The sequence below is a fragment of the Psammomys obesus genome, unplaced genomic scaffold (assembly GCF_907164565.1).
Source record: "Psammomys obesus unplaced genomic scaffold, mPsaObe1.curated_primary_1811, whole genome shotgun sequence".
In the NCBI taxonomy this organism is placed as follows: domain Eukaryota; kingdom Metazoa; phylum Chordata; class Mammalia; order Rodentia; family Muridae; genus Psammomys; species Psammomys obesus.
The window spans coordinates 10,102,588-10,122,696 of NW_026596152.1; the positions used below are offsets into that span (position 1 = coordinate 10,102,588).

Consider the following 20,109-nt stretch of genomic DNA (forward strand, 5'->3'; position numbering starts at 1 on the left):
TGTGTGTGTGTGTGTGTGTGTGTGTGTGTGTGTGTGTGTGTGTGTGTGTATACATATGTATATGGATTTATATATAAAGCTGAGTAGTAATCCCAGCACTCAGAAGATAGAGACAGGAGGTTCATGGGTTCAAGGTCATCCTTGTCTACATATTTAGTTCCAGGTTAAACTGGGCTACATGATACCCTGTCCTGTGGGGCGGGAGATACTGCTGTTTCTCTTCCTAAGTGGGGGAGAGGAGAACTGTTACCATGCCTCCTCTTTATTGAAAAGCCACAGAGTAATATAGGTATTTTATAGCCTCGTCTTCTGACCAGCGTGTTGTGCCTCACTTGAGGCCAAGTACTGCTGTTTATAACCGGGCACAGGAAACAGTCTGCGTATCATATGTGCTTACAGATTCAGTGGTAATTTGCTCTGTAGGGCAAATACTTCCCTGTGAAAAATATCCTAGCACCATCATCCACAAGCTTAGCTTCTAAGCTACAGTGCTAATCTATGGTAAATGATGTGGAAAAGTTCTCTCTGACCGTTAGGAAAGTACTAAATATCTATGTATTTAGCTCTCTGGTGTCTAGACTGGCTAGCCGTAAGCCGGAGAGATCCTCTGTCTTTGGTCCTTCAGTGCTGGAGTTCCAGTGCTGACGGCCACAGCCACGTGTACTTGGGTTCTGGGGACTGAACTCGGATAGTCTTACTTACGTGACAATCACTTTACCAACTGAACCATCTCCCTAGACTCAAGAAAGCAATAGTTTACATTGAGAGTTGTAAAAGAAAAAAGAGGTTTTGTTTTAAAGTATGATACTGAAAGTATCTACGTATTTCAAGAAACATGTTAAAACACTTTCTGCCTAAAGAGGCAGACATTTCCTGACATATTGTGGGAACCTTATTGCTCTGTAAAGAACCTATCAATTAGTGTTGTTTTTTATTTGTAAGTGACAACATAAGATCCAATGTGCTGCCAACTTTGAGAACTTATCTGAAAGAGATGTCATTTCTGACAGCCTCTTCGAGGAATTGGCATCCTTAAACAAGCCATAGACAAGATGCAGATGAATACAAACCAGCTGACCTCAGTACACGCCGATCTCTGCCAGGTACGCAGCCAAAGTATGTGAGTCATACCTGCTAAGAGGTGGGAGGCTGTGGGCTTGCTCCACAAGATAATGGGAGGAGTCTGTGCTATACAGGCTCAGGCACAGGGTGGGGCTTTCGAGTGGAATCATTGTAATGGCTATAGTTTTTTTGTTTTGTTTTGTTTTTTAATTTAAGTCATTTTCTGTTAAATCAGTTATGGAACTTAGAGTAAAAACACAGGCAACTTTTTATGTCTTAAAACTATCTGTCTTTTATCTATCCGTCTGTTTGTCTGTCTGTCTTATGTTAAGTAGTTCAAAGTCCAAAAGATTATTCAAAAAGGGGGGTATGTGATGAGGCCTCCCTGCCCCTGTTGCCAGTGACAGTTTTTTTTGTCAGAGAAAACTCATGTTAGTACTTTCTTGTGTATTCCTTCTACAGACAATTTACACATACAAGCAATTGTATGTACTTTTTTCTTTAAAAAGAAAAAAGATGAATACAAACCAGCTGACCTCAGTACACGCCGATCTCTGCCGATTTCTTTTTCTTTAAAAAGAAAAAAGACCACATATCCCAGTAATTTTTGTGAATTTTTGTCTATCTTGCTTTTTTCCTATTTAATGCATCTCAGGAGATGAATCTGATCTGTATTACACTATATAGCATCTGTAGAATGCGTAGGTCATACTGAGCTAGACTGCAGTGTTTCTTACGTGGTCTACCTTGGACATTTGTTCCTTTCCTTACATCTTGTATCTTTCAAAGTGCTTTTGTGACAGTGATAGCATATACTTAACTTTTATTTTACTTCATTATTATTGTTCGTTTTTTTGAGACAAGGCCTCTCTACTTAAGACTTAGCTGTCCTGAAACTCGCTCTGTAGACCAAGTTGGTCTCAGACTCAGTCTGCCTGCCTCTTCCTCCAAGAGCTGAGATTAAAGATGTGCACTCCAGTACCTGGTTATACCTAATTTTTGAAAATGGCTGTTGAGGGAGTTTGCAGACATCTTCACTGCTGCCACTGTTTAGATTCATTACTTACCTTTGTCCTTGCTTTTTGTTCTTTTGTACGTTTTATACTTACCTCAAGGTTTCAGTTTGAGAAAGGATTAATTTAAAAGAAATAATTTTCACTTTTAAGCTGATCACCCTGGTCTGATTTTATATTTGTTTTCCCCCAAGACAGGGTTTCTTTGTGTAGCCCTGACTGTTCTGGAACCACCTCTGAAAAGGAGGCTGGCTTAGAACTCAGAGATCCACCTGCATCAGGCTCAGTGCCAAGATTAAACGCTTGTACCACTATGCTCTGCTTAACACTGGTCTGCTTTTGTTTTATTAGCCCAATGAATTGAAAATGGACACATCTGTTTACTCATCCAGAGATTTACAAGTTTTGGGTGGATACCTTAGTGTTAGTATTTTTACTTTGTAGTTTTATTTTTATCTTTTTTTTTCCCTCTTATTTGATAGAATCTTAATCTGTAGTCCAGGCTGGCCTTGAATTTGCAGCAGTCCTGCTTCAGCTGCCTGAGTGGCAAGGATTACAGGTGTGAGTGTAGGAAATGCTCTTTTGTTCTAGATGGTTAAGAAAATAGAATAATGTGTTAATATTTGTGTTATTAGTCAACTGTAAAGCAAAATAGTATTATCTTAAAATTTTGGAATCTGAATTTTTTTCTAACACCTGCCATAGTAAAATTTTAAATGAGTTAATAAAATTTTCTTTATAGCTATGTTTACTAGCGAAGTGCTTTAAACCTGCCCTTCCATATCTTGATGTGGACATGATGGATATCTGTAAAGAGAATGGAGCCTATGATGCAAAACACTTTCTGTGCTACTATTATTATGGAGGGATGATCTACACGGGGCTGAAGAACTTTGAAAGGGCACTCTACTTTTATGAGCAGGTAATCAGTTTTCTAAAGCTGTGATCCAGACAGTAACAGAGTGTCCCAGGTTCTCACATCCTAGGAGAGCTAAGGTCGAAGGACAGGCAGTGACAGCATTAGCAAGGGTGCGGAAAATTTAGAGCCCTCCTAATTGCATGTAGGATTGCAAAATGACAGTCACTTTGGAAAAGAGTTTGGCCGTTATGAAAAAACTCAAGATCTGAGGTACAGTTTAGTGGTTGCCTTACTCGTTCCTAGGTTGAACCCCAACACCAGAGAGCAAACCGTTACAATATTAAGCACGTGGCCTAGCAATTCTTCTCCTAAGAATATGTTAAAGAGAAATAAAAAACACTGTCCACATAAAAACATGGAGGACCAAAAGGTAGGAACAGCCGGGAAAACTAATGATCTGAAGAATGGATAATGGTATGTCCACCCAGTGGAATCATTTTCAGCCACATAAAGGACAGAGGTGCTGACCTCAGCAGTGGAACAATTGTTAAGGTAAAGAAGTTAGTCACAAAAGATCACATATTTGTGATATCTTTTATCCAAGTGTCTAGAACAGACAAGTCCAGAGACAGAAATAGAGTATGGTTGCCTGAGGTTTTGGGAGAAAAAGTGAAAAATAGGTGCTTTTATGGATAGGGGTTTCTTTTTGAGGGATCGAAATAGTCTGGAATTAGGCAATGATAATAGTATCACAACCCAGTAAATGTAGTAGAAACCACTGAATTACATTTTTTAAAGGTGTAAATTTTGGACTTTGAGTTATATTTCAATAAAGCTGCCACAAGCCACGAATGCTGACACATACTCAAGAGTTCAGTAGGCACTTGATTTCCAGGGCAGCTATGGGCTATATAGCCAGTATCTATCTAAAAAACAAACGAAAGTGTTATATGCCTTCTGGCAGGGGAAACTTTCTTCTGATCAAGAAAGTTTTCCCAGAGTGAGGCTTCTCCATTGTGTTGGGGATTAGCTGACCTCTGCAACTCCCCCAACAGCAGAATTTGTAGTGGAGGACTACCCATGCTCCCCCATTTTATAAAAACTTTGGAAAATCATGACTCAGCAGGTAAAGGCTTGCCCAGCCTCCTGACAAGTTTGATCTTAAGAACCCACATGGTGGAGAGAGCTATAGATGTGTTCTTTGACTCCAGTATTTATTGGTGTATGCACAGGCACCTATACTCTGTACATAAATAGATATGATAAGAATATATTAATAAAAATGGACATTGGAGTTGTTTTATAATTAAAGTGATACATGAGGCCATTTGATCTTTACTGCTACACTGTGCCATATCTTCACTACACTCATTCTTTTGCTCAGGCTATAACTACTCCTGCCATGGCAGTCAGTCATATCATGTTGGAATCATATAAAAAGTATATTTTAGTGTCTTTGATATTACTCGGCAAAGTACAACAGCTGCCTAAATATACTTCTCAAATTGTGGGTAGGTTTATTAAGGTAAGTGTTTAAAGTGATTGTCTTACATTCTCTATTAATTTGTATGTAAAAATATTGTGACAATATAGTCTTGTAATTTTATTTTATAGTTACTTGGGTCTCCCAGCAACTTCTGATTAGGAAATCTGTATTATCTGAGTCTGGGAATGTGGCTCATTCAGAATCTTTAGCTGTGTTCTAGTCCATATACATCTTGCTTCTCCTGTTATGAGCTGTTTCTCAGAAGCCAGTTTCCAGCTTTTGCTCTGGTTCTCCGACTGTAGGTGTTTAAGCTCTTGCAAGGGGTGGATTTTCATGTTGTATTTCTCTATTACATTATAGTCAGAATACTGAACACAGTTCTGATTTGATTGAACTTTAACTAATTCAGATGTTGGGATATCTTACTAAAGTTCCTATTAACTACTGTCTTGTTCCAGTTTTCCCTGGATTTGGTTGAGCCAAACTTTGGGACAACATTTAAAAAAGAAAATAATGAGGGGTTTTGTTGTTGTTAAGTGCACACAGAGACAGGGCTTAGGAGATAGCATAGTTGATAAAGTGCTTGAGTTTGTTTCCTAGAACCCTGGGAAAAGATGAGCAAGGTGAAAACGAGTGACTCCTGGGTCTCACTGACCTCTGGTGAGTCCCAGGTCCTAGTGAGACATTTTGTGTCAAAAAATAGGTGGATAAGGCCGGGCAGTGGTGGCAGCCTAGCATGTCCTTATTCCCAGCACTTGTGAAAGCAAAGGCAGGCAAATCTTTTGAGTTCAAATCCAGCCTTGTCTAAAGAGTTCCAGGACAGTCAAGGCTTCATAAAAAAACTGTCTCAAAAAGCCAAAAAAACAAAACAAAAAAACCAACCAACCAACCACAACAACAAAAAAACATAAATAGACACCTGCTGAGATACTACACTTGAGATGGACCTCTGGTATTTAGACAAATGTATACCAGTATACATGCATAAATGTATACGTGTGACTGGGAACATAGCTCAGGCCTGGTATGTTCAGGATCCTAGGTTCAGTTCCTAGCACTGCAAAAATAAATACTGTGCGAATATGGCTTCTTTTTAAGTTGAGCTGTTGCAAAGAGTTATGATGATGATGTCATTCTATCATAAAACTCAAAATTTTAATACCTGATTGTGGTAGTACACATTTTAATTCCAGTACTCAGGAGGCAAAGGCAGTCAGATCTCTTGAATTGGAGGCCAGCTTGGTCTATAGAGAGATTTCCAGGACAGCTGTGCTCTATAGAGAGACTGTGTGTCAAAAAAGAAAAAACAAAGAATGAAAGATAGAAATGAAGCCGGCCATTGTAGTGAATGCCTTTAGTCCCAGCACTTGGGAAGCAGAGATAGGCGGATCTCTGTGAGTTTGATGCCAGCCTGGTCTACAAAGTGAGTTCCACGACAGCCAGAGCTACACATAGAGAAATACTGTCTTGAAAAATAAAAATTAAATTAAAATAAAATAAAATCAATAAACCAAAAAAATAAAAAAGAAATGAAAAGACCCTCAAAACTTTAGGGCTGTCAGTCTGATATGTTGTTTGTTGACAATGGCCACCTGAACTCTGCCTGAGAGGCCCTTGTAGCTTTCAAGACTCTTGACTAATTTGTACCCCCCTGAGGGGGAAAGGTAGCTAAAAGTGCCCCATGGGAACCTGCTGGTTCCCATGAACACCTCAGAACACCACAGAAAGCTCCTGAGCTCCTGAGAGCCCCCAAGCAGACAGCAGACCTGCTGACGGTGCAGTGCCTTTGTAAAGTGATTGTCTTCATAGCTCAGAGGACTTAGTAACTTACAGTAATGTGGATCTTAGAACAAGACCAGTCAGGTGCATTTCAGTCAGTTTCTGCCTGATGGTGCTCCGGAGCTGTCACATTCGTTCGGCTCTCTGCCAAGTTCCTGAATGGAAATAAAATTGTTCCATTGCACCTTGTGGTGAAACAGAATCACCAATAGAGAAAAGACGTTACTCTTCACTAAATTATTGATAATAAATTAATCCATAGTGTATTTCTGTCCTTGGTCTTAAAACCCAGGCATTTGCTTTGGATTAAGTGTAACTATGACAATATGCAATGTCATATTTTCTCAAAATACACTGCTGTAATTCTTTTTCACCTTAAACCGTCAGCCTCTCAGCAATGCTTACCATGAATTAGCACAAGTTTATTCAACCAATAACCCATCGGAGCTCCGGAACCTAGTGAACAAGCACAGCGAAACCTTCACTCGAGATAACAACATGGGCCTGGTGAAGCAATGCCTGTCGTCTCTCTACAAGAAGAACATTCAGAGGCTAACAAAGGTGAGGCAGGCGCTGCTCCCGCTGCGCCTTGGCTGTTCTTGAGCTGGTTTCCCTTTCTCTTCCTTCTGAGCACAGAGGAAGCAGGTACAGGATAAAGTATGGCAGGATTCTACACTGAGAGAGACTTGGAGCTGGGTTTAGAAAGAGCTTGATTGATACCTTTTGGTCTTTTCAGGGCTAGAACAGGGTATTTGAGAAGAGGAGCAGGTGAAGAGGAAGAAAGGTATACGGCTACACTGGGAGGCAGAGAAGTAGCCCTGAAGGCGTCACCAAGTGGGGCGTGCTGGGTGGCTAGTGATCGCTGGCCTTGACCATCTCAGTCTGTGCTGATCTCTGCTTAGACATAAGCATTCAGGTCAGAGTTAGAGAGGTGTAAGAGGTAAGGAAGTTCTTATTAGAAAGCATCTTGCTATGTTGCCCAAGTGGATCTTAAACTCATGATCCTCCTGCCTTAATCTCCAGAGTGCTGGAGTTACAGGTATGTGCCACCATGTCCTGCTCTTCATTTTTAAGGCTTCATCTCATGTTCAGGGCTTCTGATAGTGGAAAATGTCTGCTGGGCCTATGATGGCGTGTGCATGTAGTCCTAGCAGCTTGGAGTGGAATGCTGATGAGGGTTTCTTGAAGCTAGTCCGAGCAGTGTAGCCAGACTGACTCAAGGGGAAAAAAGAAGAAAGAAATATGCTTTTTATTAAGTGTTTGAACTGTGAAGAGAAATATAAATCTAAATCCCCTGTTTAAAAGTATATGCTGTAAGTAATAGGAATTTTACTAAAAAAAAGCTTATATAGCACTTGGCTTTTGGGTAGAGAATTTGCTAACAGCCTGGCAGTGACAGCTGGTAAGATAATGGGGATGTAGGCATGCTTTAGGGGGGCTACTTTATTGGGTTCTTATATCTACCACCCTTCACCTTAATCTCTTCCAGGCCCCCAACACTAGGTAGTCAAGATAGATTAAGAGGAAAAAGGGCCATAAACCTGTTTAGGCTACTTCCAGCTAATTGGGAGCATTCAGGTTCCTTGGAACAATTTTGACCTTTGTTGTCAGGATCTTCAGTTTCCTCTGTGTCTTTGCTGATGCTTAACAAACTGCATCAACAGCAACCAGCAGCAGCCTCTCTTCGGCGCACTCCAGCTCCTCATGGGGCTCTGGCTTTTACCCCCTCTGAAAAGTTCCAAACATCACACACTCACAGAAACTATCTGTAGCTGCCAAAAATCATGGCCTTCCTAGAGCACAGACAAATGATAGTTAGCAGCTGTGGACGATCCAGAACGGCCCCATATCCCACATCTGGAATTAAAACAAACAAATAAAAACTAGTTGCATAACTGGGTTTTTTTTTAAAAACAGAATTCTCACTACATGGGAATCCACATCCTCGGCAGTTGGTGGTAGGGAGCGTGTAGGGGCTAAATCAGGCTGTAGCCAGGATGCCCAGCTGACAGCAGGAAGTGATGGTGGATGCTAAAGAAGCAGAACAGGGAATTAGTTGTGGAGGTGGACAGGCCTTGGGACATAGGGTCTAGAGAAGAAGAGGGTGAGGAGCTGCCACTGACCAACCCTCCTAAGAGTCTAGATTCTAGAAAGAATGGTGACAGCTTCCTGGCTCAGAAAATTAGCAAAATATTGCTAAGAAGTAATTTGTAAGAGGAAAATGAAGAATGTGACAAAAGCAACTCAGAAAAGTAACCTGTCAACTAGACAAATCAATTTCAGAACTAATGTGGTTTGGTATGGTAGCACATGCCTGTGATCCCAGGCATGTGGAAGGCAGAGGTAAGCAGATCCCTGAGTCCAAGGCCAGCCTAGTATACATAGAGGAAAGTTCCAGGCTAGCCAGGCTACATAGTAAGATTCTCTCAAACAAAGCAAAGAAAGAACTCAATATGCAGGCATTGCTATGAAAATCAGTAGCCATAGTTTAACATTTTAAATTTTTATTTTTATTTGTTTAATGTGCATTGGTGTTTTGCCTGCATGTATATCTGTGTAAAGGTGTCAGATCCTCTGGAACTGGAGTTACAGACAGTTTGAGCTGTCATGTGGGTGCTGGGAATTTAACCTAGGTCATCTGGAAGAGTAGCCAGTGCTCTTAACTGCTGAGCCAACTCTCCAGCCCCAGTTTAACACTTTGCAATAGTTACCAGCTTGTACTTTTGAGGTAGCAATATAGTAATTGTGTTTTCTGGCCAAAATAGGATAATCCAGAATAAAATAAGCATACAAAGAAAAAAATAAAAATTTCTAAGAAAAAATAATTTGATCAAATAAATAGGGTCTTAAAGTGGTGAGGCCAGAGCTGAGGCAAGTGGCTCATAACTCACTGTGTCCTGGGTCCTTCATGTGCTCACTCCTGGTAGAGCATAGCATACTGAGCTCGTGAGCACTGTTCAGGGCATCGAGGGAAGGACTTCTATAAAGTGAGGTAGGCAGGGCAGTGTTTTGTCCAAAGGGTAAATCTCCGGTGGTGGTAGTTACACTTGGCATTGCTCCTAGTGCCAGAGTAATAGTAGAAGAGAAGTTTCTAGGCAAATGAAATCTCTTCTTAGAAAATCAGAAAGAGGCTGTTTGGAGAAGCCTCCGCATACATACCATGTGTGTATTAATGTTTGTGATAGGAGCTGTGTCCTGAGGTGGACAGGTGCGGAAGTCATTGGATGGGAGTTTTATCTGCCACATCATATTGTAGAGGGGTTTCTTTCTGCCACTGTGTTTAGACATTGTTTGGTGATTTATTTCAGACAGGGTCTCATTGTGTAGCCCTCTCTGGCCTAGAACTTGCTAATCAGACGAGGCTAGCCTCGAACTCAGAGAGATCCATCTGTCTCCTCCTCCCAAGTACTGGGATTAAAGGTGTGGTCAACCAGGCCTGGCTGGACATTAGATTCCTCTCATGTCTCTTGGGTGTATGTCTGTGCAGACAATTATTTGTGACCAGAAACGTGCTGTTCTCGCCTTCTTTTCCTCAGTGTGTCCTGACCTCTTTCCAGGTAGCCTAAGCCTCCATCACAGATACTTCTGTCAGCACAGGCCCACCAGCAGTGCCCAATGGAAAATGCAACCAGTATAGTTTCACTGACATTTTCCTAATGATGGATGTCCCTTTGGTTTCTTCTTTATTTGCATAGCTTTTGCTCTTCTGATTTCTGAGACTTAACCATTTTCTTACTTATGAAAGAAAGTGTGTGTGTGTGTGTGTGTGTGTGTGTGTGTGTGTGTGTGTGTGTGTGTTTGTGTACTTGTGCACATCTGTGTAGAGCAAAGAACAACACAGGGGAACCAGTTCTCTCCTTCCACCATTCGGGTTGTCAGACTTGGCTGCAGACACCTTTACCCAGTGAGCCATCTTGTCAGCCATCAAGTCATTTTCACAAAGGAAATTTTATTTTATGTAGCAATGGAAAGCATGCTGAACACAGTCAGTGTGATTAATTTACTTCTGACTTTCAGACCTTTTTAACACTATCGTTACAAGACATGGCAAGTCGCGTGCAGTTATCTGGACCTCAGGAGGCAGAAAAATATGTTCTACACATGGTAAGTCTATTTCAAAACTTTAACTAGTGGATTTTTCTTCTGCTCAAAGGCACATCCTAGCTTTATTTTTAAAGGGCCTGCGCCGCAGAGTCAATATAAAAACACAAAAAGTCCCATCAGTTTAATAACAATTAAAAAGAAAACCCAAAATGGAAAACTGAGGGCAAGGGAAGTGGCCCCTAGGCAGGGGTATAGGGATCCCTGCTCAGGGCACCAGGCCTGGCTGCAGGATCCCCTGGTATTGCTGCTGCTACGAGGTTGGAGGCAGCAATTGTCCTGTGGGAGCTACGGCCATCTGAGTCAGGACCCTTAATTCTTCTGGGGTGTGCTCAGCTTCTGATGCCCAGATCTTGTCCAGCAGGCCAGAGATGAAGGCCTCAGCGGGTTTGTAACAGTCAGCTACTAACAGCTCCTTGACTGCAGCAGCCCGGGTAGCCTCTTTTCATGTCCAAGAGCTCATCCACACCAATCTCGAGCTCTGGGATCTCCTCTTCCTGGCAGTCACAGAGGCCTGTGAGCTGTTCTCAGGTCCACTCCCGGTTAGCTCCTTGTGGTCATACTTGATGGTGACCTTCGCTTGCCATCTCACCGGGTCACTGCGCCCCCAAGCCTTCACCTATAGTCCCTTGGGGACACTAGAAGTAGACTCAGGGCCTTGGGCCACCACTGCCCAGCCAGGGGCCGGGAGCAGCCAACGCCACCCCCCTTTCCCTGCAGGGGGCTGCTGTCCACCATGGAGGCCACCGGGCCACGTGCAGGCTCGGTCCCTCCTTGCGCCAACGCCTCCGGATGCTCAAGGGCTTCTTGCGGGTTCCTAGGTGAGGGCAGGGGTGGGGAGCCGGGGGCAGCTACAGCATGTGGAACCCCTGGGCTTGGCTATTCCGCCTGCCCTTTGTTCCTCAGGGTCCAGTGGATTTTGTTTTTATAAAAGCAATTGGTGTTCATTATGGAGAAAAATCAGGTTAAAAAAAAAAAGGAAACATTCAGAGTCAACCATTTTCCTACTCATAGCTGCATTACTACAAAGAACTATATGAGACAAGTAACTTTATAATGAGAAAAGAATGATTTAGCTCATTTTCGGTCTGATATGAGGTCTCATTGGTCTGGCCTTGGGTGAGGGTGGTACTTCATGACGGGAGCATGTGAAGAAAACCGGAAAAGAAAGACTGAGGTCTCACAATTTCCTTCAAAGATACACCCCCAGGATCTTCCCACTAGCCTCGCCTCCTGAAGTTTCTGCTCTCCAGATAGTACCACCTTGTAGATGCGGTTTTCGTCCCGGGACTCCTTTAGGACACTCAGTTAAGTGTACGGTATACATCATGGTGGTAGCCAGTTTATGTTCCTTATTTATTACATTTAAGTCACTTGAAAGATCCCTGAAGTATTTCACAGATACAAAGCATAAAGTAGTGCTGCTATGGTGATCTGATAGGATCACTCCACTACTCATGTATGTATGCTGAAACAACCATCAGCATCAAGGTCTGCTTAAAAGAAAAAGAAAAAAGCAACTGAACCAGTGTGCTCTGATGTTGACTTTACATTCTGAGTCAGGTTCCAGACCTCACTGTGGGCAATGTCAGGATGTTGCATGTGGAATAGCACAGACGAAGTGCTAGGACAAACTTGACACGCTCAGCACCAGCTTAAAGCTAGATTTAGGGCTAGAGATATGGCTCAGTGGTTAAGAGTGCTTGTTGCTCTTCCAGAAAACCTGAGTTCAGTTCTCGGTACCCCTGCCTGGCACCTGATACTGCCTATAACTCCAGCTGACCTCCAAGGACACCTGAGCGCACATGGCACACACACAGACATATACACACAAATACAAATAAAGGATGGGGCTGGAGAGATGGCTCAGAGATTAAGAGCACTGGCTGCTCTTCCAGAGGTCCTGAGTTCAATTCCCAGCAACCACATGGTGGCTCACAACCATCTATCATGAGATCTGGTGCCCTCTTCTTGACTGCAGGTATATATGCATCAGAACATTGTATATATAATAAAGAAATAAATCTTTTAAAATAATAATAATAATTAATTAGAATTAAAGCAGACCTTTAAAAGACTTAGCATCACAGCAGCCCTGGGGTGGCAGGCTGATGAGGCAAGGTCATTAGCTACTATTTTACTAGGTAATGTGCATAAAGGTGCACTGAAATAGGTATTCTACTACAACATTTTCTCTCTTTTAAAATGTCTTGTGAGTGGATGTTTTGCCTGCATGCATGTCTGTCCACCACGTGCGTGCAGTGCTCCAGAAGCCAGAAGAGGGATTTGGATCCGCTTGCCCTAGAATTATACCATTGTGGGCCACCATGTGAGTGCTGGGTAATGAACTGGGTTCTCTGGGAGGACAGCCTCTTCACATGCTCTTAACCGCTGAAGCGTTGCTCTAGCCCCCAGCACACACATTTTCAAAAGACGCAGATATCCATGAAGAGACAGAATACGACAGCACTCCTTTGTATCTGCTTTCAGCCCAGTCCCTGGCGAGAAGGTTCAGTGATGTCCTGACTTCTAACAGTTTGTTTAGTTGTGTTGATTTTGAGCTTTATGTAAATGGTGTATAAGGCATGCTTTTTAAGAGCCACGCATGTAAGATGTATTTGTAGTTCGTCCATTTTTCAGGCTGTAGTGTTATACTGTACCTTTCTATTATAACTGTGGCCATTTGGATTGCTTTCTATTCTGGTTGTTACAAAAAGTATTGTTGTGAACCACAGTTCAGATCGAATTTGAACGTGCAGTAATATCTATGGTGAAAGAACTCTGAATTCTAATTAGTATGCTTTAGGCTGGAGCTGCTATTTCAGTAACATCGTTTACTGTCCCTTTCAAGGCAAGGAATGGCCATTTTAGGCAGCCCAGTTCCTTTGCTCACAAGTGGGCCAAATAGTAATCACACTGGAATCTGGGCCTAGTGACTCTTGCTGTAATCCCAGCAATCAGGAGCTTGAAGCAGGATTGCTATGTATTCTAGCTGTATTGGGTTTCCTAGTTGGTTGTAGGTCAGCCTGGCCTATAGTATATCTTGTTTCAAAGCAAAATAAACATCATGGTGCAATTTTTAGGGATAAACGTAGCCATCTGGGACTGTGTTTGCTACTGCTGTTGTAACTTATGGTCAGGATGTGGTTGTGTAAAATAAATCCCCAAACACTAGTATAAATAGAACAGGGACAGACCATGAAATTACTTTGAAACCAGCAGTAGTAGAAAAGGTTTGCCAGAAAAGCAGAACATGGTTTCCATTGATGAAACAAAAACCTATAGCCTGTTTTAAAGTGCAGTAGAAAGCTGGGCATGGTGGTGTACTTCTTTAATCCCAGCCAGAAGCAGGTGGGTCTCTGTGAGTTCTAGGCCAGCCTGATCTACAGATGGAGTTCTAGGACAGCCAGGGCTACATAGGGAAACCCTGTCTTGAAAAACAGAAACCAAACCAGCCAACCAAACAATAACAACAAAAAATCAGTAGTCCTAGAAATCATGTCTCAGTAAGCAATTGAGAGGCAGGGGTAGGCTGGTGCTGTGAGTTTAAGACCAGCCTGGTCTACATCATTCATTTCAGGCCAGCAAGGCTGCTTAGTGAGAAAAAGAAATTGTGTGTCTGTAAAACACTGTTTAAAAATGCAAAGGCAGAGCTGGGCATAATGGGACATACTTGTCATTTCAACACTTGAAGGCTGGAGAATCTCCAGTTCCGAGCCAGTCTGGGCTATAGGTGTCTCCAAAAAGCAAACCAGCCATAGAAAAGAAAAATAGGCTGGGACTGGAGCTCATTGCTATAGCACATCTATCATATGCGAAGCCTGGGATTTAATCTTCAGTTCTGCAGATGGAAAAAGAAAGAGGGCACCTGAACATTAGATAAACTGAGACAGAAAAGAATGCATTGGACATGTTGCCATTTATAGGACATGTGTAATAGGACCTGATCATGGTGCTGCATATCTGTAATCCCAGCATGTGGTAGGCAGAGGCAGGAGAATCAGGAGTTAGTTCAAACCCACCCTTGGCTACATAGAGTGTGAAGCCATCTTGGGCTTTGAGATCCTGTCTCAAAAGTAAAAAAGATGTACAGGCACATTCATGGAGGGAAAATAGATTAGGACAAAGGATAGGGCATGGCTTCTGGTGAGGGGTGGTCTCCTGTCGCAGGCGCAGATGTTTAGGAGCAGACTAGAGTGCCGATTAAATACACTTAAGTCCCATTGAATTGTTGACCTTAATTGTTGACTGAATGATTGATTAAGGGATTGGAGAGATGGCTCAGTAGTTAAGAGCACTATGGCTGCTCTTGCAGAGGACCTTAGATGGTAGCTCACAAGTGTCTATAACTCCAGTTCCCAGGAATTAGAGCCCTCTTCTGGCCTCCGCTGGTACTCATGCAGCTATACACATATACATAAATAATAAAATGTTGAAAAAAATTATATAATAGTTCATTAAAGCCAGGCTGTGGTGGCATACTCCTTTAATCCCAGCATTTGGAGGCAGAGGCAGGAATTCTAGTCCAATCTGGTCTACAGAGTGAGAGCCAGGACAGCCAAGGCTATACAGAGAAACCCTGTCTGAAGAACAAAAAAAAAAAAAAAAAAGTTCATTAAACCAGCATGATGGTAGCATGTGATTTTAATCTCAGCACTTGAGAGGAGGAAGCAGAAGCTAAAGCCAGCCTGGACTTAAAGAAAACTCTGTCTCAAAGAAAGCCAAATAAATAAAAGACATCCAGGAGTGGTGGGTATAACTGTAATCCCAGCCCTGGTATAGCAGGCAGACGGGTCTTTGTGTGCTTGAGGTTGTCCAGGTCTAGAAAATGAATTTCAAATCAGCCTGGGCTACATAGTGAGACCCTACTCAATAAATAGAGAGGGAGAGGGGAAGGGAGAGACAGAGGGATGAAGGTAGGTAAAACAACAGTGGGTATTCTTGGCATCTATAATGATACCTAGCATATAGCATTTAGTAAACACTGAATGTATAGATAATACTTAAACTATGTATGTAATTGAGCTGGAGAGATGGCTCAGAAGTTAAGACTTGCTCTCCTAGGTTTGAGTCCTGGCACCCACATGGCAGCTCACAACCACCTGTAACTCTAGTTGCAAGGGCAAAACATCCATAAACCTTTTTTTTTTTTTTTTTTTTTTTTTTTTTAATAGCTAGGCCTGTGAGCTCAGATTCCAATGTCTGAAGCCGAAGAATAACACAAGGTTAAGATGTGTCTGAACAACACAACAAGAGTTAAGCATTGCTTTTGGACCTTTGGTTATATCTAGACACTGGTCTACAGAGTTCAGGTCTAAACTTTCATGGTTTCCTTCTTTTTAATTCCTTTTTTTTTTTTTTTTTTCTTTTCTTTTCTTTTCTTTTTAGATAGAAGATGGAGAAATTTTTGCAAGTATTAACCAGAAAGATGGTATGGTCAGTTTCCATGATAATCCTGAAAAATATAATAACCCAGCCATGCTTCATAACATTGATCAAGAGGTAAGCATGTTGCTTGGTTTGGGCCTTTTTGACAGGTATTGGAAACGCTCCTGTGCTCCAGGATAGGCTATCTATAAGTAGTTCCCAGCTGGCAAACTCAAAAGGGTCTACTGGGAACTCTTCCAGATTGATTGCATGGCTATATTAAATGGGAGGTTAGATTTCTCAAGTAGATTACCTAAACCTACTTTCAACTCCAAAAACATACAAAGGATATAATATTTCACCTGTGCTCAACTGCCAGTGTTGGACTTGTTCCTGTGGGCATCCCGCTGGGAGATGGCATCTCATGTCAGCAACAGCGGTCTCCTGGGCGTGTAGAGGGGTACCATGTCAGCAATGTGGCCTGTGTGTGCAGGCCTGCTGCTCTTGAGTATTGCTTTCAATTCTGGGAATGAGTTGGTTTATCTGGACAGTGTTTCATACCTTGAAAGACGGAAATGAGTAAAGTCATGTTAAGTATGGAAACAAAAAGCTGCCTACACATGGTTGCCTGTTCCTTCAGTCCTGGTGCTTGGGAGGCAGATGATTGTGAGTCTGAGACCACAACCTGGACTAAATAGCAAGCTTGTCTGAAAACACCAAAACCAACAACAAATTCCCAGGATAGGGCTGGAGAGATCTCAGCAGTTGAGAGCACTGGCTGCTCATCCAGAGGGCCGGGGTTTGGTTCCCAACACCCGTAAGGCAGCTCACAACCATATGTAGCCCCAGTTCTAGGGGATCTTATGCCTTCCTCCGACTTCTGCAGGTGCTGCACATGCATGGTTCACTTAGTGAACTTGATTGTTCATACATGTCTTTAAAAATCTGAGGAATACCCCCCCCCCAAAAAAAAAAACTACATGGTAATGTAGAATGCATTCCCCTACATTCCTTTCTTGCATTTGAAAAATACAATGTAGAGCTGGGCAGTGGTGGTGCATGCCATAATCCCAGCACTCAGGAGGCAGAGGCAGGCTGATCTCTGTGAGTTCAAAGCCAGCCTAGTCTACAAAGCGAGTCCAGGACAGCGAAGGCTATAGAGAAAAACCCTGTCTTGAAAAACAGGAAAAAAAAAATTTTTTTTTAAAGTAGAATGCAGAACTTTATTATTACGTTTTTTTTTTTTTTTTTTTTTTTTATAATTTGTGGATAATTTGTGTCACCTAAAATGATACCTTAGTTTGGCAACTGGCAAGATGGCTCAGCAGGTAAAGGCACGCACTGCCAAGCCTGAGGACCTGAGTTCAATTCCTGGGACCTACATGGTGAAAGGAGATAACCTGACACTTGCAAGTTTTCCTCAGACCTCCGCATATGCTCGTGCATGCGTGTGTGTACAAGTACACAAACACTCGTACACACAATAAATAAATTATATTTATATATTGGTCATGGGAAGGAGGGCGCTAATGGGTTTGTATGCAGGTATTGTTCCAACTCTGGGGTAGTGTATAGTACATGCATTCTTCTGTGTCTTTGAGACAGGATTTCTCTGTGTAGCCCTGGCTGTCCTGGAATTCACTCTACACTAGGCTGGCTTGAACTCATAGAGATCTGCTTGCCTCTGCCTCTGCCACTGTGTCTGTGTGCTGGGATAAAAGGTGTGTATCACCACCACCCGGCTCATGTATTTACTCCTGAATCCAAATATTTTGACTTGAGAATCCCTTAGCTGAGGAGTTCAGATCAGTAACTGAGTCTTCAGCCCCTACTAATGTGACTGAGCAGTGCTTCTTGCTAACCATGATGACACGGCTCTTGCACAGATGCTGAAATGCATAGAGCTGGATGAGCGGCTGAAGGCCATGGACCAGGAGATCACGGTGAACCCCCAGTTTGTCCAAAAGGTAAACAAGGTTCTTTTTTCTTTCCTTTTTGTTCTTCAAGACAGGGCTTCTCTGTGTAATAGCCCTGGCTGTCCTGGACTCACCTGGAACTCAGCGATCCACTTGCCTCTGCCTCCCAGAGTGCTGGGACTACAGGCGTGCCTGGCGGTAAACAAGATTCTTACTTGAAAAGGGAGGAGGGATATTAATTAAGTGCAGGAACTTGGTTTCATTCATTAAATGTGTAGTTGTTTCGCTGTTCTTGAAAGCCAGTACCTAAAATTCACAGAGATATCTTGTTAAGCTAAGTATGCTCGGGGAGCCGTGTGGCCTGTTACCCTGAAGAGGCAGGCCGGGTAGCTGTCATGCCTGCTTTCACCAGACTTCTGGTAGAGTTGATCACAAATACACCACTTTGCCTTCCCCTTCACAGAGTATGGGCTCACAAGAAGACGACTCAGGAAACAAGCCCTCCAGTTACTCTTGAAACTAATGCCCATCCTGGAGTAACAGAACTGTCACCTTGACCTGGCCAGCGTGAAGAGGAAGCAGGAAGCACCATGCCGGTTCCACGCCAGTTCCACCTGGACATGCAGAAATTCAGTTTTAACATCTTCAGTCCTATTGCTTTCAGAAAACCATTCTCCACAAAGAAGAAAAAAAATCAAAAACTTTAGAGTCTGTTGTGGATTTATTTATCCTCAGATTATTGTTATTATTGCATTAAAGTTGCCTTTTGTTTTAATCCCTTGAATGTTAATGTGTATTCTCTGATTTTTTCCCCTCTGCAGAGGTTCTAATGTACATTCACTGTGCATAGGAGGAACTGGCAGGAGAGCAGGTGAGAGCTGCACAGCAACATGAGGGCCTGCTGTGAGAGGGTCTTGGGAGCCGGATGCTGTTGGCTCTTGACACTTCCTACCCCTGATGGGCTTACTTTTTGCCATCTTGAGGCTTTCTCCCTTTTCCAATTTTTTGTGTTTGTTTATTTGTTTATTTTTTGAGATAGAGTTTCTCTGCATAGCTCTGGCTGTCCTGGAACTCACTCTGTAGACCAGGCTGGCCTTGAACTCAGAAATCCTCCTGCCTCTGTCTCCCAAGTGCTGGGATTAAAGGCGTGTGCCACAACCTGGCTCTAATTGTCTTTTTAAACCATATTTTATTGTGTTTACATATATACTTGGTAGAGTTATTCTTCCACCTCGTGGGGAGTGAACTCAGATAGTCAGGCTTGGCATTCAGTGCCTTTACCCACTGAGCCATTTAGGCAGCCCCTTTCTTCTCGACAGGTATTCTGCAGTTTTTTTTGTTTTTTTTTTTTTTTTTTTTATTTTTTTATTTTGCTTCTAGCCCCATTACACTTTGGGCCAGAAGTCACTGAGCTAGTCCTCTACAGTGGTGGGGAGTATTGGTGATTTGTGTAGTCAGATCAAAGCTCAGTAGATTAGGTCTTTAAGGGGCTGGGAGGTGGCTTAGTGGATTAGAGCAAGCGTAAGGACCTAAGCCTATGTCCCCAGCATCCATGTAAAAAGCTGGGCATCGCTGTGTGTTCCTGTAACCGCAGCAAAGACAAGTGGTTCCCAGGAGCTCCCTGGCCAACCAGCCCTGTCAAAATGGTGAGCTCCTGGTTCAGCCCAAGGCCTTGATAAGGTAGAGAGCGATGGAGCGATACTCTGTCTTCCTTTGGCCTCCACACGCACACACACGCAACACACAAATTTGATCTTTAAAAAAGTTTCTCAGACTGGTGAGTAGCTTAGCAGATAGCGCTGTGTAGACTGACAACTTGTGCTTAATTCCTTGGCGTTAACCCCACAGAACAGGTCCTCAGCCTCCACACGAGTGCCAAGGCAGGAAGGAGCATGCCCACGCGTGCCATACAGTAATAAGTTTTTAAAAGCATACACCATGCTAGCATGTAAATGCTGACTCTTCGATTTGTACAGAGGTAATAATATTAAATATCTTGATGGGCTTCATTTTAGAAATGTATTTTCGAAATAACGAAAAGGTGCAACAATTTCCCTCTGGACTCCAGTGCAGCCTAATGATAGACCATTCACCTAACACGCCTAAAGCCCTGGATTCCATCCCCAACACCAAACACTTTTTTTTTTTTCTTTATAAAAAACATGTCCGGCCCTCTAGCTGACTCAGCCGGTAAAAGTACTTCTGGACAAGCCTAATGAACCAAGTTCAAACCACAGGATCCACATAGTGGAAGGAGCGCCAGGTCCCTGTAGCCCGTCCTGTACCCTGTACCCTGTCAGGTGCCCCTCCCACCAAATGTCATGATTTTTATTTTTCCCACCAGCACCAGCATGCTTTTTGAGATAGGGTCCCATTATGTCATCCTGACTGGCCAGGAAATAGCATGTAAACCCTACTGGCCTTGAGCTCACAGACAACTTGCTCTGCCTCCTACATTCCAGGATTAAAGGCATAGGCCACCACACCTGGCTCATTAGTATTTCCAAATGTTTCAAGTTGTGTGGC

The 20,109-nt window shown here is 42.8% G+C and overlaps 1 protein-coding gene and 1 pseudogene across 1 annotated transcript in view; one reads left to right on the plus strand and one right to left on the minus strand.

Moving 5' to 3' along the window:
- Nucleotides 1–18,367, plus strand: part of Cops3 (COP9 signalosome subunit 3) — a 24,842-nt gene extending 6,475 nt beyond the window's left edge. Inside the window, exons 5-12 of the mRNA XM_055594208.1 lie at nucleotides 1,011–1,103; nucleotides 2,818–2,997; nucleotides 4,319–4,459; nucleotides 6,587–6,760; nucleotides 10,217–10,303; nucleotides 15,689–15,802; nucleotides 17,554–17,634; nucleotides 18,047–18,367. Of these exons, the coding sequence (XP_055450183.1) occupies nucleotides 1,011–1,103; nucleotides 2,818–2,997; nucleotides 4,319–4,459; nucleotides 6,587–6,760; nucleotides 10,217–10,303; nucleotides 15,689–15,802; nucleotides 17,554–17,634; nucleotides 18,047–18,100 (924 nt within the window). The 3' untranslated portion in view covers nucleotides 18,101–18,367. The remainder of the gene's footprint in view (nucleotides 1–1,010; nucleotides 1,104–2,817; nucleotides 2,998–4,318; nucleotides 4,460–6,586; nucleotides 6,761–10,216; nucleotides 10,304–15,688; nucleotides 15,803–17,553; nucleotides 17,635–18,046) is intronic.
- On the minus strand, nucleotides 10,349–11,902 carry LOC129666743 (protein phosphatase 1 regulatory subunit 14B-like; annotated as a pseudogene).
- Nucleotides 18,368–20,109: the final 1,742 nt, after the last annotated feature.